Genomic DNA, 13,951 nt, shown 5'->3' with positions numbered 1-13,951 from the left:
ACAAACCAACTCACCCTCTCCCTTTCACTGTTCATGGGAAATCGATGTGAAACGAATTAGAGTTGACGATGACGACGACGACGACAAGAGAGAGAGAGAGAGTGAGAGAGTGAAATAGAGATGAATGATTGACGGAGATATCGATATTTTCTGTTTCAGGTTGGCGACACGCCGAACCCGGAACTACGGATAATAACCAGCGTGTTCAACAAGGTGCAATACCGAGGTGAGTGAGAAAAACGATTTATTACTCGTTGGAGTCGCGACACGGGCCATGCTTTTTATATATATATACTTGGGGAGAAAAAGTCAGCGGAACGAATCACGCGCACGACTGACTGCCGATCGAACAGTCGATTTATCCCACTTAAGAGCTCAATCTTTAGCACTGTCATCATCTTCTTTTTTTCAATCAAGCTTAGCGATTCACTTAAGTGCTTCCGTTAAATTATCATTTCTGTTAATACCAAATGCTTCACTATTCTCTTCTTCCCCATTAGTTAATAATAATAATAATAACAATCAATACTTTATTTCAATTTCAATTTTCTACCTAGCAATACGTATAGAAATTCGGCCCCGGTTCTGATTATGATTTTAAATGGAACTGCAGATTTTGGATTCAAAATTTCTACACGGAATTATTTATCAAAAGTTGTAAATGTCTTCTTTAAAAATATTTCCCTCACGTCAATGACATTTAAATGTTACGCGAGTGTCTGTAACCTACCGTGTAGTAAATTTTATTTTTGTTGATTTAAAATTTATTTTTAGTCTTGGATAGGATGGTTACCAATAAAAATTCATTAATAGAACCCACATTTCATCAATCATCATGAAATGATGAGGAACGTCAAACAAAAAACGTTCCAAATTTGCTGATGTAATATATATATATATACGAACGACCCCCTAAATGATTTGTGTTTTTTAGGATTGATTAGAATTTTTTAAATCATTTTAGCCGCCTAGACAGGTTTTTTTTCTACATTCAATTAATTCGAAGAAACTTTTTTCATATGTTTGTAATAACCTCACGTGAGTTTAATAATAAAGTTCTCTAGGGAAGTTTCCTATAAAATAAATGGATAATTTTTTTTTTTTAAAAAAAAGATAATTTTAATTAGAAGAAAATCTCCATGGGAGAAAAATTCCTGAAAATTCTTATCATAATTTCCGTCGAATTATGTGGTGGAATTCTAGTGGATTTCCGTGAAAAATTGAAAAGGAAACGGGATTCCCGTAGTAGCAATATGGTAATTCCGACGGAAATTTAAATACCAATATTTTCACGAAATCTCCAGTGAGCTTTGGGAGACTTGAAAAGTCAAAAACTTTACTACTAGAAACGGTGGAACTTCATTTTCGAAAATGCTTCATTCTGAACATAATTTCTATTGAATTATATCAATGAAATTCCGGTGGGTATTACGATGGAATTCTAAAGGAAACGAAGTTCTAGTGAAAATGGAAACATTCGACAAAATCTCCATGGGAACCTTTTGGGAAATCTTTTCAAGTCTCTAAATTGAATATTGCTCGAAATAGATGATTTTTACAATTCACATTCAATAAATGTTAATTGATAAATTTTGTTGTGAAATACTAATGTCTATATCCAAACTGCGCGTCGGCAAAAATTCGTAAATTATCTTGAATTATCTGAAATATTGTGAATTATCATGAATTACTTTAAATTATCTCGAATTACTTTGAATTATCTGAAATTACTATTAATTATCTTGAATTAACTTAAGTATTAATTATTACTATATATTATAATAGTATTATATATACATAAATTATCCTGAATTATTAAGAATAACCCTGAATTACTTTCAATTACTTTGAATTATCTCGAATTAACTTAAATTAACTTGAACTATATGAATTATCTGAAGTTTCGTGAATTATCAAGAATAACCCTGAATTATTTTGAATTACTTTGAATTATTTCGAATTACTGTGAATTATCTTGAATTAACTTAAAGTATATGAAATATCATGAATTACCTTGAATTACTTTCAATTACTTTGAGTTATCTAGAATTACTTTGAATTATCTCGAATTAATATGAATTATCTCGAATTAATTTGAATCAACTTAAATTAACTTGAAGTGTATGAATTATCCTGAAGTTTCATGAATTATTTTGAAATATAAAGTAGGTGTACATCAAATATTTTAATTGTTTCCCTCTCGTTATAAACAAAATAAATTTTCTTATCTCTTCTTTAAATTCCTTATTAGAAATCGATCCAAATTCCATAATGCCTCAAGTCTAATTAAATTACATTATAGATTTCTGAATTTCCCTCGAGAGACTAACTTTCTTCTGAAATTTCTTCTCGACAATATATCGTATACTATTTACACATTCAACTTAAATAAAATTTATAACTAAATTGAATTTTTTTTTTTGTAACGGAAATTATTCTTCCTTGTCAATAATTATAAATATCAAATAAATTTCAGTAGATATCAATATAAATAATTAATAAATATCCCGTATCAACTAAATTATCACATAATTTGCAGTTTAAATTTCAGTAGAACTTGATTGATCGATGTAATAGTTGAACTTATTGTTCCATTTAAATCAGGGAATTCTATTATATGCAGAAGGTGTGACCGACATGTATCTACTGGAAGAAGGATAGACGTGCTTAAAAGATTCAAAGCAGGATCAACTGGTTTAAGTAGTGTCAAAGTAGAATCTAAATATCGATTTTGTAAAGACAAGACGGATTTTATTCAGTCTGCAAGTTCTGAAAATCAATAAAGATTTAAAACATAGAATTTAGTAAATCCCTAAAATCGGAATTTGATTTTTTATAACCGAACTAAAAATAAATGTAAACAATTTACAAATTACAGTCTATTTCTAGCACAGCATTTGAGCTTCTCAAAGGAATGTTACGTTTTTAAATAATTATTCCAATATTCTCTACAACTTTTATTTGAAAAGATCTTGTTTAGCAAAAAAAAAATTTCCCCTTAATGATGTTGGCATCTGAATTTTTGTAAATCACTGAAATTTGTATAGTTAGGTGTTTATCTTACCGAACGTCAAATTTTTATATATATTCATTAATTAAAATTTCCGTTTTCATTTGCCACTACTGGGTCACCTACATCCAAAAAAAAATATATATATAATACAAAGATTTAAAGTATTCCCTGAAAGAGTTCTTATTAAAATGAAGAGTCCGACCTTGCAATTAAGGAATAAAAGAAAATTGTGAGATATCTAAGCTTCGCGTTCGTGAATGCCCCTATCACGCTCTAGGTAACGCGCGTCAAGTTTACACTTTGTTGAAATATACGTGGTTGTCAGTCGGATAAATAAAACAAGTCGTGGAAAAATAAACAGCTTCTCGTAGGCATGCAGCGAAACAGTTGTATGAAAAACGCGGACTGTAGTCTGAAAAATAAACCATAAAAAAAAGTCGTTGCCAAGAGAGAAACGACTTTTTTTTAAAGGTATATATATAACGAGTTGCCCATTGCACAAGACACATTTGCGACTACAGTTTTTCGCTTCAACGCTGCGCACACCAATTCTCATCATCATCATCATCATCATCCTTTTCGTTTCCTTCGCAAAATCCAAATGTGATTGGTTAGCTTAAAACAATTTTACTTCCTCGTAGAGAGTTACTTAAAGATTTTTTTTAAAAGCTCTTTAACTATTTTTAATTCGCTAATTTTATTTAAAAATGTATATTCATAATAACCCAATTTAAATTTTTCAATCTTTTTATACAATTAAAAAAGTTAATTTAGCTTAAGATTTTTAATTTTCAACTTAAGAAGATTTGATCAGTTTACTTATTTTATCAGAATCTTCTTTGTAAAATTAATAAAAGATATTATTATCTTGTTAAATAATGTGAACCTTAATTATGATAATTAAAACAAGAATATACTTACTTGAATGTACCATTATTTAAAAACGTCTTTTGTTTCCTTTAATTGGACATTATTATATTTAAATTAATTACAGTTTAAGTGATTTATAATCACATTTTGTATTAATTAATCGATATATAGATAATTTACTTAAAATAATTCTCAAAATAATACAAATTTAATTAATTTAAAAAATATTACTTGCATAATTGACAAAAAATAAATAACTCATAGGAAATTCCGATAATTTTGTTGTTATATTTAAATATATAAAATTAATTACTAATATAATTAAGAAAGGTTTTCTACTACTATTGATTTAAATAATAAATATAATAATTTAAATATAGGGTGTTAGGAATAATTATTTCCACTAGGCCAAGTCAGACAAAATCATACTTGGGAGGATTCCCTAGAAGGGAATAATTTTCGCTTTTTCCGTTTTAGTTGAAATACTATTTAATTTCAACGGCAGTTCCGCCGAATACGGAATTCAAACAAAATTATTCTAGAAGTCTTTCCAATTGAGGCGGAAATCCAATGGAATTCCACCTGAAAGGAAAGTATTTCGCAAAATTCCCAAAATAATTTCCATCTCCCGCCGTTAACGGAAATTCAATTACGACGATATCTTCCGGAGGTTCTTTCATCATTGGGAAAAAATCTAAAGAAAAATCTTTTGTATTCCCGTCCGAAAATGAAAACGTAATTATGACAGAAATTACTGAATTCGACTACAAAAATGTCCTAATATTGAAATTATTATTTGCAAGAAATCATCTAAAGAATTTTTCCCACCAAGACCTAAATTACAAAAATATGTTTCCATTCTAATGTTTATCCAAATAGAAAATCATGTTATTAAAAACTAATTTTTTTTACCAATACAAAATGGAATCAGTTATTTTTAAAGGTTTTTATATATTAATTTAGAAAATATCTTAAGAAGATCCCCTAAATAACAGACATGTTCAAGAAACGTGAGGAATATAATAGAGACTACATAATATTCAGGATGCTTGAGGTATATAGCGCTCGAAGGTAGAATGTGGAAATACAGGCGCTCCACTTCTTCATGTAACCCCATACTCCATTGTATCATGATTTATGTGCAGTAGCCGCTCGAGTGTCAACAGGCAATTGATTAAAGTACACACCCCCCCAACTATATCCTTTCTTGAAATTCGATCCCCACATTGGCTTATCGACCTCTACACATACACAAAAAAAAAATAAAGAAAACAAGGGAGGAAATAGTAGAAGGGTCATATCAATAGGAGAAGACCTTCAATCAAATTTAATTACAATGATAATGCTCTCGTACCCTTCAATTCGTGTCAGCAAAATTAAGTACGTGTTTAGAAAAAAAAATGGATTTCTTATTAAGAATTAATTGTTTGTTATAATAGGTGACAAGGCTCAAGTTCGACACTTGTCGCTGAGATCTTTACTTCCCGATACCAACGGATACATGACCTATGAGGGAAGTACAACACATCCTGGATGTTGGGAAACTGCAGTCTGGCTTGTGCTGAATAAACCTATCTACATCACTGCTCAGGAGGTATGGAAGATTTTCTTAAATACTTTTGAAAAGGTCACAATATTTTTTCATTTACAAAATCCGAAAGAACTCCCCATAGTTACCAATAATAATTTCCCTTGGAATTCCGTTGGATATCTGATAAATTTCCTTTGAAATTTGAATTTCTAACGATAATAATCCGATGGAAATTATTGAAATTTTGCAAGAAACTTTGTAGGATGATTTTCAAGAATCCTTTGAGATTTTTATTTCCATTGAAATTCTAATTCCTCTAGAATTCTAGCTTAATCCCAAAAGACATAATTATTGAAATCTTCAGGAAGCTCTTCCCAAAATGCATCAAACCATTTTATTCCTGAATCCTAGCGGATATATAATCTGATGGAAATTATTATTGAAATATTTAAGAAAAAACTCTTTTGGAAAATTATTCCAATTGTCTTATTTCTTAATGAATCTTTGAAGATTTCAATAATAATTATTTCCCCATCCTTTGGGTCATTGAAATTAATTCCACTTGAATTCTAGAGGAATTCCAAAAAGAAATTAATATATCCTTCAAAAGAAGCTCTTTCCGAAATCTGTACGATTTTAATTGTAATTCCAATCTCTCATCCTGAATTCTATCGAAAACGTATTATCTCTAAAGATTTAAGAAAATCTGTTTGGCAATTTTCTTTGTTAGAAAATTACTTATTGTAGCACAAGTTTGAGTTTATTTGAATTCTTCAAATTCAATTGTGACAATTTTCAAAAGTATATATCCAATTCATGTGAAATCCATTGACTACAATTGTATTTTTGGGATTTCTCTTGCAAGTTGTACGCTTTGAGAAAACTGATGCAAGGACCAGACAACTCCCCAAAGGCACCTCTCGGGAACAACTCGAGACCACTGCAAGGACTACACCACAGAACTATCAGAACAAATATTGATTTTCACAAGGTAAATTGACGTTACAGTTCAACAAACTGGTTTTCCATGTTAGAAACAACTTTTAGCAAATACATTCTCCCATAAAAAGTCCAACAAAAGATATCCTGATTTATATAATATTAGATATAACTGGAGCATGTACAATAAAGTTAAAAGCAAACGCCAGGGACATTTAATATATATAAATGTTGAATGACTTTAGTTAAACTTTTGGAATTTTATTGGAAATAACATTGGATATATATATGGCTTTTGCTTTTTGATGCACGTCAAAAACAGTTTAAGCACTTGAACAGAAGAGTTAGATTGTATCTCCAATTCGTAACATTTAGTAACTGAACAGAATTTCAAGGAGATTATTAATTTTAATGCAGTGCTTTTATAAAGTTCTTAACCATTTTCTCTCTCAAAATCGTAATATATTATTTATTAACTTTTAATGTATGAAATCGTATAAAATATTACGCGCATCACTTTAATAAGGAAAAGTTATCTTAATGATCTACTATATTTGTAGAATTTCAAATATATTTTTTTTTATATCAATAAATTAGCAACTGAAATTAGTTTCTGTTATTTTTGGAACATATATTACCATTCGTTTATTAAAATATATTTAACAAATGGAATAAAACCAACATTGATGGTATAAATTCACATGGAAAATGGTTCATCAAAAGTATCTGAGAATTATTCGAAACTATGTAAAACATGTTTGAAACTTGTCGCGCAAAAGTTTTGAAACTATCCGCAACTTGTTCTAAAACATCCTTGATCTTTTTAAAGGAAAATAAATTATACTCCTAAATACTGTCTTCTAATTATTATTTTGCAATATTATTGAAAATTTAGGCAATATTAATTTTGTTTTTTGAGAAACATTAATTAAAACTTAAAGAAACTGTGAAACGTTTCAAAACTATTTTGACAGATAATATTTTAAAAATTCAAATATTGTTGTGAATATGTTTTAAAACTTGTTTTGACAAGTATCAAAATGGGTTAAAACTTTTCCAATATCACCAAAACTTGACTGAAACAATGTAAATCTTGTTTCAAACCATCGAAAACTTGTTTGAATTGTCGGAAATTTGTTCAAAACTAGTTAAAAATTTGTATAAATATAGTTTCGGATGGCAGAAAATTTCGAAATATGAAACATTTTCAAAATTTAAATTTGATTTTTTTTTCTTTGACACTTGTTAAAAATTACTTGAGAATGATTTCATTATGTGAAATTATGTTAAACGTTCTTGTCAGTAGTGTTATTACAATGTAATTGTTTGATTTAAAATATTACAAAAGACATGTAATTGAAATTCAAAACAATTTTTTAAAAATGGAAAAAAAATTAATTCAAAAATCATTTAATTTAAAACTTTGATCTGATTTTAGCAACGTCCAGAAGCTAAATGTCCAACAATGGCAAAGGATATGAAATACAAAGGTAATTTGGAAATTTTAATTTGATAATTATAAATTAATACCTCTCGGGATAGTTAAAAAAATGACATGTTTTTTAAATTTTTATTGTCATATATTTGATCCAGTTCAAAAATTGCCTTTAATACTTAATTAGCAAATTATCATTTTCCCAATTCTAAACTTCTGACTGTGAGAAAATTTTTTCCCATGAATTTCATATTTATCATTTCATTAGACATGGGTCGGTAAAGCAGGGTTGATTTTAGGCGCGAACTAATAACATTAGTTACGACTTTTCAAAATGTCGTCAAACCGTAAGGACAAAATTTATACAATTTGATGTAAATTAATTTAAAAGAAACTTTTCCTTCTATAAAATTACAAAATTAGACTGGTTAAGTCGAAAATTAGTTTGGGTTGTGTTATTAAAGAATACGGAATTAGTTCAATAAAATATTGCTGATGAATCCGGAATTAGTTGAATTTAAAGTTTAAGTCTTCTAAAATTAATCCGATTAAGTTCGGAATCAAGTCCGGGTTGTGTTTCTAGTGACGAATGTCCAAAAAGGCAATAGAAATATAAAGGTGTCTGGATCAGGGAGCAAGAATCATCATCATCTTTCGAGGTTCTTAGCTCACTTGAAATATGATATCACAAACTCCTCATTAATATCTTCGGACAATGCTAGAACGTCTGGCGATTCTGTCTGCTAGAACAGAGTGTACATCTTGATGATATAGTAATGCTCAAAGATCCCACGATACATGACAATATAACGGAAATGATGAGAGACTGTAAAAGAGGAGTACCTAACGGGTCGTTCGTTTTAGTGAGTTTACAAGCTTATAAGCATTTCGGATACCGAAAAGTGCTTGTATCCGAGATTCTCACGGATTCGTTTACCAGCTATTGAGCTTGTAACCGGAATCCGCGGTTCTTGTATCTTTTATTTTTTACTGAGAGTGGACGAAGACGAAGGAGTGTTTAACTCTCTGCTTATGCTAGTGACCGTTACTGTCGAAAAGCGTCAATCTGGAAGCCTAGTAGGGCCTAGGAGAATTAGGTTAAGTCTGCTATGAAGTGAGGAGACTTCTTCATAAAAATAGGATACTTCAATAAGGAGGTCTTTACTGCTGAGTTTAACAAGGCGGTCGAAGAGATGGATAAGGTGTATTTGCTAGATCAAAGGATAAAGCCGTGACTTGGATTGTCTTACCCAGGAAGCATAAGTCCAGAATGTGCTGGTATAAAAACGTAGGAAGTAAGAAGGTGATATCTTTGGTATCCAATAGACGTGGGATAAAATTCACAGTTGTAGTCACCGTCGTGAGGTGTCATCGATGTCTCAATTACGGACATAAAGAACGAAATAAGTGATGCAGGAGACAGATCGAATGCGTGCTTTAGATACGGAGATCATCATTGAATTTTTTAAATATTTTGAATTTGAAAAATTACCGTAAATCCGGATTTTCGAAATACAATATTTTAAATTCTGATATTTGTATGTAATAAAGAAGGATTGTTGCGAACTAACTGATTTCTGATAAGTCTGTTATGTCCTTATTTTGATGATCGTTTATTAAAATATAAAAAGTTTGCCTACTCTATTAACTTATAATATTCCCCTAATCTAATCCTCAATTAATTAATTATTGTATTTTCAATAATTGTTAATATGTGAAAGATGAATTTAATCAAATAATCCTTAGTATAAGTAAATATTAGGCTTTTATTTAATTGATGAGGTCGTGGAACTCAATGTATGATTTAAGCCTGGATTTATGACCGTAGTACGGGTTCTCTACTCGAGTTTTATTACGTTGATCTTTAAGATAGGTGAACAGCGAGGTTCATTTCTGTGCGTTGCTCTGATACCTGAGATTTCGTAATAGATTTGTAGACTGCACAAATAAAAACACGAATAATTTCAAATTAAATTTAGATCTTTAATTATAATCAGTTCACCTGCTTCCTAATACATATAAAAATAAAATTACAAGAATGATCTCGACAAGTCACCAGTGTCCTATACTATCGCCTACCTATAGTCCTCGATACAGGTTGATGTTCGTCCTCTCTTCAAGCATTGACAGAAATCAGGGATTGCTTTCTGGCAATATCAATGGTAATCGAGACGAATAATATCTTCCGATATCACGCTAATATCTATTACCCTGAACAAAATCATTCATTCGGAACACTGTATTGCATACATCCAACTGACACTCATTATACAATATTGTGAAATACTTGTAATAATAATGATCATATGCGGAGATGATGCAAATCGATTCCTTTAAAATCCTTTAACAAGTTGATTTGATAACTTCCTTCAATAAAATGCGGTTATGTAATATGAGGTGTCCCTCGAAAAATCCACGTAGCTGGTCGGCGATTGAGCACCAAATTATAAAATCTTTGGTCCCAGGTGCAACAGGGAATAATCTTTGATGACTAAATTATTCCGTAAAATTATTAATCACAAACTGCACAATAGAACACAGTTGAAACACGTGGATCCACGATTAAAGCGTATGAGAAAAAATGGCCCCGGCCTGATAATATTCAATAAAGACCCACTGCGGGTAGAAATTTGTAAATTAAAATTTTGTATATACGATATAAAAGTGTTGATGGTTCAAGACAAAATTAGGAAGTGTTATGTCTTGTCATTTACTCGAGGATTCCCCCCTCTTTCTTGTCAACTCATGATTAGATCCCATAGCTAATTGGTCACCCCACCTTCTTACAGATCTATGAATCTGCGCCATGTCCCTCGCAGAATAATTCTCCTCAATATTTAACGACCATGGTCATTACAAGACCAATTATATAATATCTAATATAATTACTATTAATTATGAAAAATTCTCTATTTACAGCAAACACATGGCGAGACGCTGGCGAGTCATATTCACGAAATATTTACTGAGACTGGCTGAATGATGACGCTTGGCTTTTTCGTCCTGACGAAGATGACAACGTGTCTAACTGCCGTGAAACTTCAGATAATTTATTTTTCTATGGAGATTTCGAGTTCGATTGAGTGTCACTGGTGACACTCGCACACTATATCCTCAAAAATACTGTATTCATTATTGTGAAAAATAATGGTGTAAAATATATATTTAAATGAACAGAAAACAGTTCGGTTGTGCGTGTATGATATGCGTATTGTGCTATTAATAAAAAAATTAAATAAATAAAAACACTCCAACGAGTTGATTGAAGATAGTGTAAAAAAACAAATACGTAAGCTAGACAATTTTCTACATTGTAGTATATTTCCAGAATGAAGTAAATTGGATAAAATTGCAAAAAAAAGACAACTTTTGTTATGGAAATTACTCTTTGATGAAAATTGAAAATATACATATTATATACTAGGTCACGGTTTATAGACAGTTATATTGTAAAAAATGTGTAAAAAAAGAGAAGAATGGAAAGTAAGCTGCGTTAGTTATAAATATAATTAAAAATGTTAGACTCGTGCAAAGTGAATTTATTTCTACGATGAAAACGAAATTCGAAAATGGACCAGGAAAAGTCGCTCGCTTCTTATCAGCAAAACGAAACGTAAAATTTGACAATACGGACCCTATATATATAAAATCCAATTTAGTTAATAAAAAAAATTTTTGCTTCAAAGTCAATTATTAATATATAACTAATAGGCCATCTTTTATCTGTTTATAATCGAAATAAAAGGAATTTAATTTCCGTTTAGAAAAAAGTAAAAAAAAAAGAAAAGAGATTGTCAATTATTTTGTATTTATTCCCAATGTTATGTCACACTAAAAAAAGCCGTTTTTTGAAAAAGCAATGAGATAATAAGAGAAGCCGCAGCTCTCGAGGAATTTCACAAGAAGCCTCAGGTGACAGAAAAATAGTCTGAAAAATCACAATGAAAATAATAATAATAAAAAAAATGTTTAAATAAAAATCGAATTTCATTTCTCCAAGTTGTACTTTTTCTATACATATATATTTATATAGGTATATAAATATTATTCCATTGCTGTCTCTGGGGAATGTTTATTCTTGAAAAACAAACAAGCGAGGTGAAGGGAATCTCACAAAGGCATAAACCAAGCGAGAATATTACTGAAATCGTAGAATAGCAACAAAAAAAAGGGAAAGAAAAATCTTTCCCATCGCTTTTGTATATAATGTACCTTTAGGCGTCAATCTAGAGTGTATAGAGAACAAAAGCTAAATCAATTGTATTATATGAAAAGAATTTGAAGAAATTGCTAAAAAATCATGGTTAACAAATAATAATAACAATAAATAAATAACACGTTATATTGTAAATCTCGAGAGTTGAAATTCATTTCAAAAAAAACCTGTCGCCTCATTAATTTTCATTGAAATCCCACTCATTAAATTTTATTTATTTTAATAATTTTATTTTTTTCCGTTATATGATAATTTATTTAATTATTTTTCAAACATCCCTTTATTTTCTTTTACTGTCGAAATCCGACCGAAATTATTTTACAATTTATGCTGACACGTAAATACCTGACAAGTAAATTTTATAATTCTAATTAGGAAAAACTAAAACCAGCTCAGGAATTCCATTGTTACTTTACAGCAACAATAGACTGCGAAAAGGAGGAGATAAGGATAAACACCATTAATTAGTTAAATTTTATAATAATAACACTATTTATTAATACTCACTTCAAATTTTAGAAAAAGTTAAATAATTGCAGAAGGTCGAAAGACAAGATTTATATTTTATTTATTCAATTATACTTTAATAATAAGGAGATCGATTCTGAAGGGAACGACTTCTAATTAATTTATTGGGACTCACCGTCCATTTCACAACGACGATGACGCCTCGTCTATTTTTTATAATTTTAAAATTTAATTATTTTACACGAAAAATAATAGAACACAACTTGACTCTTCGAACACCAGGATGAGAATGAAAGTAAAATGGCTGACGAGTAAAACTCGAATGCGTCGCTAAACAGCGACCTCTCTTCTTCGTGTCACGTAATCAATTAATATTCAATAATACAATACCCGCGACCGATAATCAATACGCAGTCGACGGTAACGCAGATCCCTACACTATCTAAAAAATCATGGTTAACAAATAATAATAACAATAAATAAATAACACGTTATATTGTAAATCTTGAGAGTTGAAATTCATTTAAAAAAAACCTGTCGCCTCATTAATTTTCATTGAAATCCCACTCAGTAAATTTTATTTATTTAATAATTTTTTTTTTCCGTTATATGATAATTTATTTAATTATTTTTCAAACATCCCTTTATTTTCTTTTACGGTCGAAATCCGACAAATTATTTTACAATTTATGCTAAAATGAAAGACTCATTGGAGATTCTTTTGCAATTTTGTTTAATTTATTTAATAAAATAAAAACAATTAAAAAACAATAAAATTTAATAAAAATTATTGTATTTTTCAGTCTGGATTCTCATTCAATAACACGGGAATAATTTCAATTGGATATTCTATTTAATTTGATTAGATTTCTCACAATTTTATTATTTGGTATTTTTCCCTTGAATACTTTTCATAAGAATTGAATATTTGAATTTTGTAAATTTGAATTAAGACTTTGAACTTTGAAATGAACTCTTGAAGTAATAAATTGAACTTGAAGAACTTTTGAAAATTTCTAGAAGTAGTTTTAAAATTGTTGTTAAACTTTTTGAATTTTTAATTGAACTGATGGCTTTTACGCAAATTAGCATTTATAAGGTTTCGTCCCCACTACAAATTTTTAAGTTTTCAGTGTTGGGGGAAAATTCAAAAAGAAGTGTAAAAAAAGGTTGAAAAACTAGTATATTTTTCAAAATAAGTCTAATAATTATTACTATAAAAAAATAAAAATAAAAAGAATTATTATAAAAAAATAAATAACTAAAATTCTTTATTAATTAAACAGATAATTTATTTTATATAAAAATAGAAATTTTCTCGAAATAAAATCATAAAGTTGCAGAAACAGATTGCAAGAAGAAAAAAAGAAACGGAAGTTTCAAATTAACAACCTTTTCCTTTAAAAAGGAAAAAAAAATTTTACTGGTGCGAACCGCCATGAAAGAGCAATTTTTTAAAGAGCATGGTTCTGCATCTGT

General features: G+C 29.4%; 1 protein-coding gene across 1 annotated transcript in view; it reads left to right on the top strand.

The window, feature by feature from the left end:
• The window catches only part of LOC127285765 (carbonic anhydrase-related protein 10), a 175,906-nt gene extending 163,767 nt beyond the window's left edge, over positions 1 to 12,139 (top strand). The window contains exons 6-10 of the mRNA XM_051311942.1: positions 160 to 226; positions 5,323 to 5,477; positions 6,280 to 6,405; positions 7,792 to 7,843; positions 10,708 to 12,139. Of these exons, the coding sequence (XP_051167899.1) occupies positions 160 to 226; positions 5,323 to 5,477; positions 6,280 to 6,405; positions 7,792 to 7,843; positions 10,708 to 10,757 (450 nt within the window). The 3' untranslated portion in view covers positions 10,758 to 12,139. The remainder of the gene's footprint in view (positions 1 to 159; positions 227 to 5,322; positions 5,478 to 6,279; positions 6,406 to 7,791; positions 7,844 to 10,707) is intronic.
• Positions 12,140 to 13,951: the final 1,812 nt, after the last annotated feature.

This window comes from Leptopilina boulardi, unplaced genomic scaffold (genome assembly GCF_019393585.1).
Source record: "Leptopilina boulardi isolate dan_hultmark-lab unplaced genomic scaffold, ZJU_Lbou_2.1 LbouV2_341, whole genome shotgun sequence".
Classification (NCBI taxonomy): domain Eukaryota; kingdom Metazoa; phylum Arthropoda; class Insecta; order Hymenoptera; family Figitidae; genus Leptopilina; species Leptopilina boulardi.
Note: the sequence above shows the minus strand (reverse complement) of the source record. Positions and strands in the feature narration are given on the sequence as shown.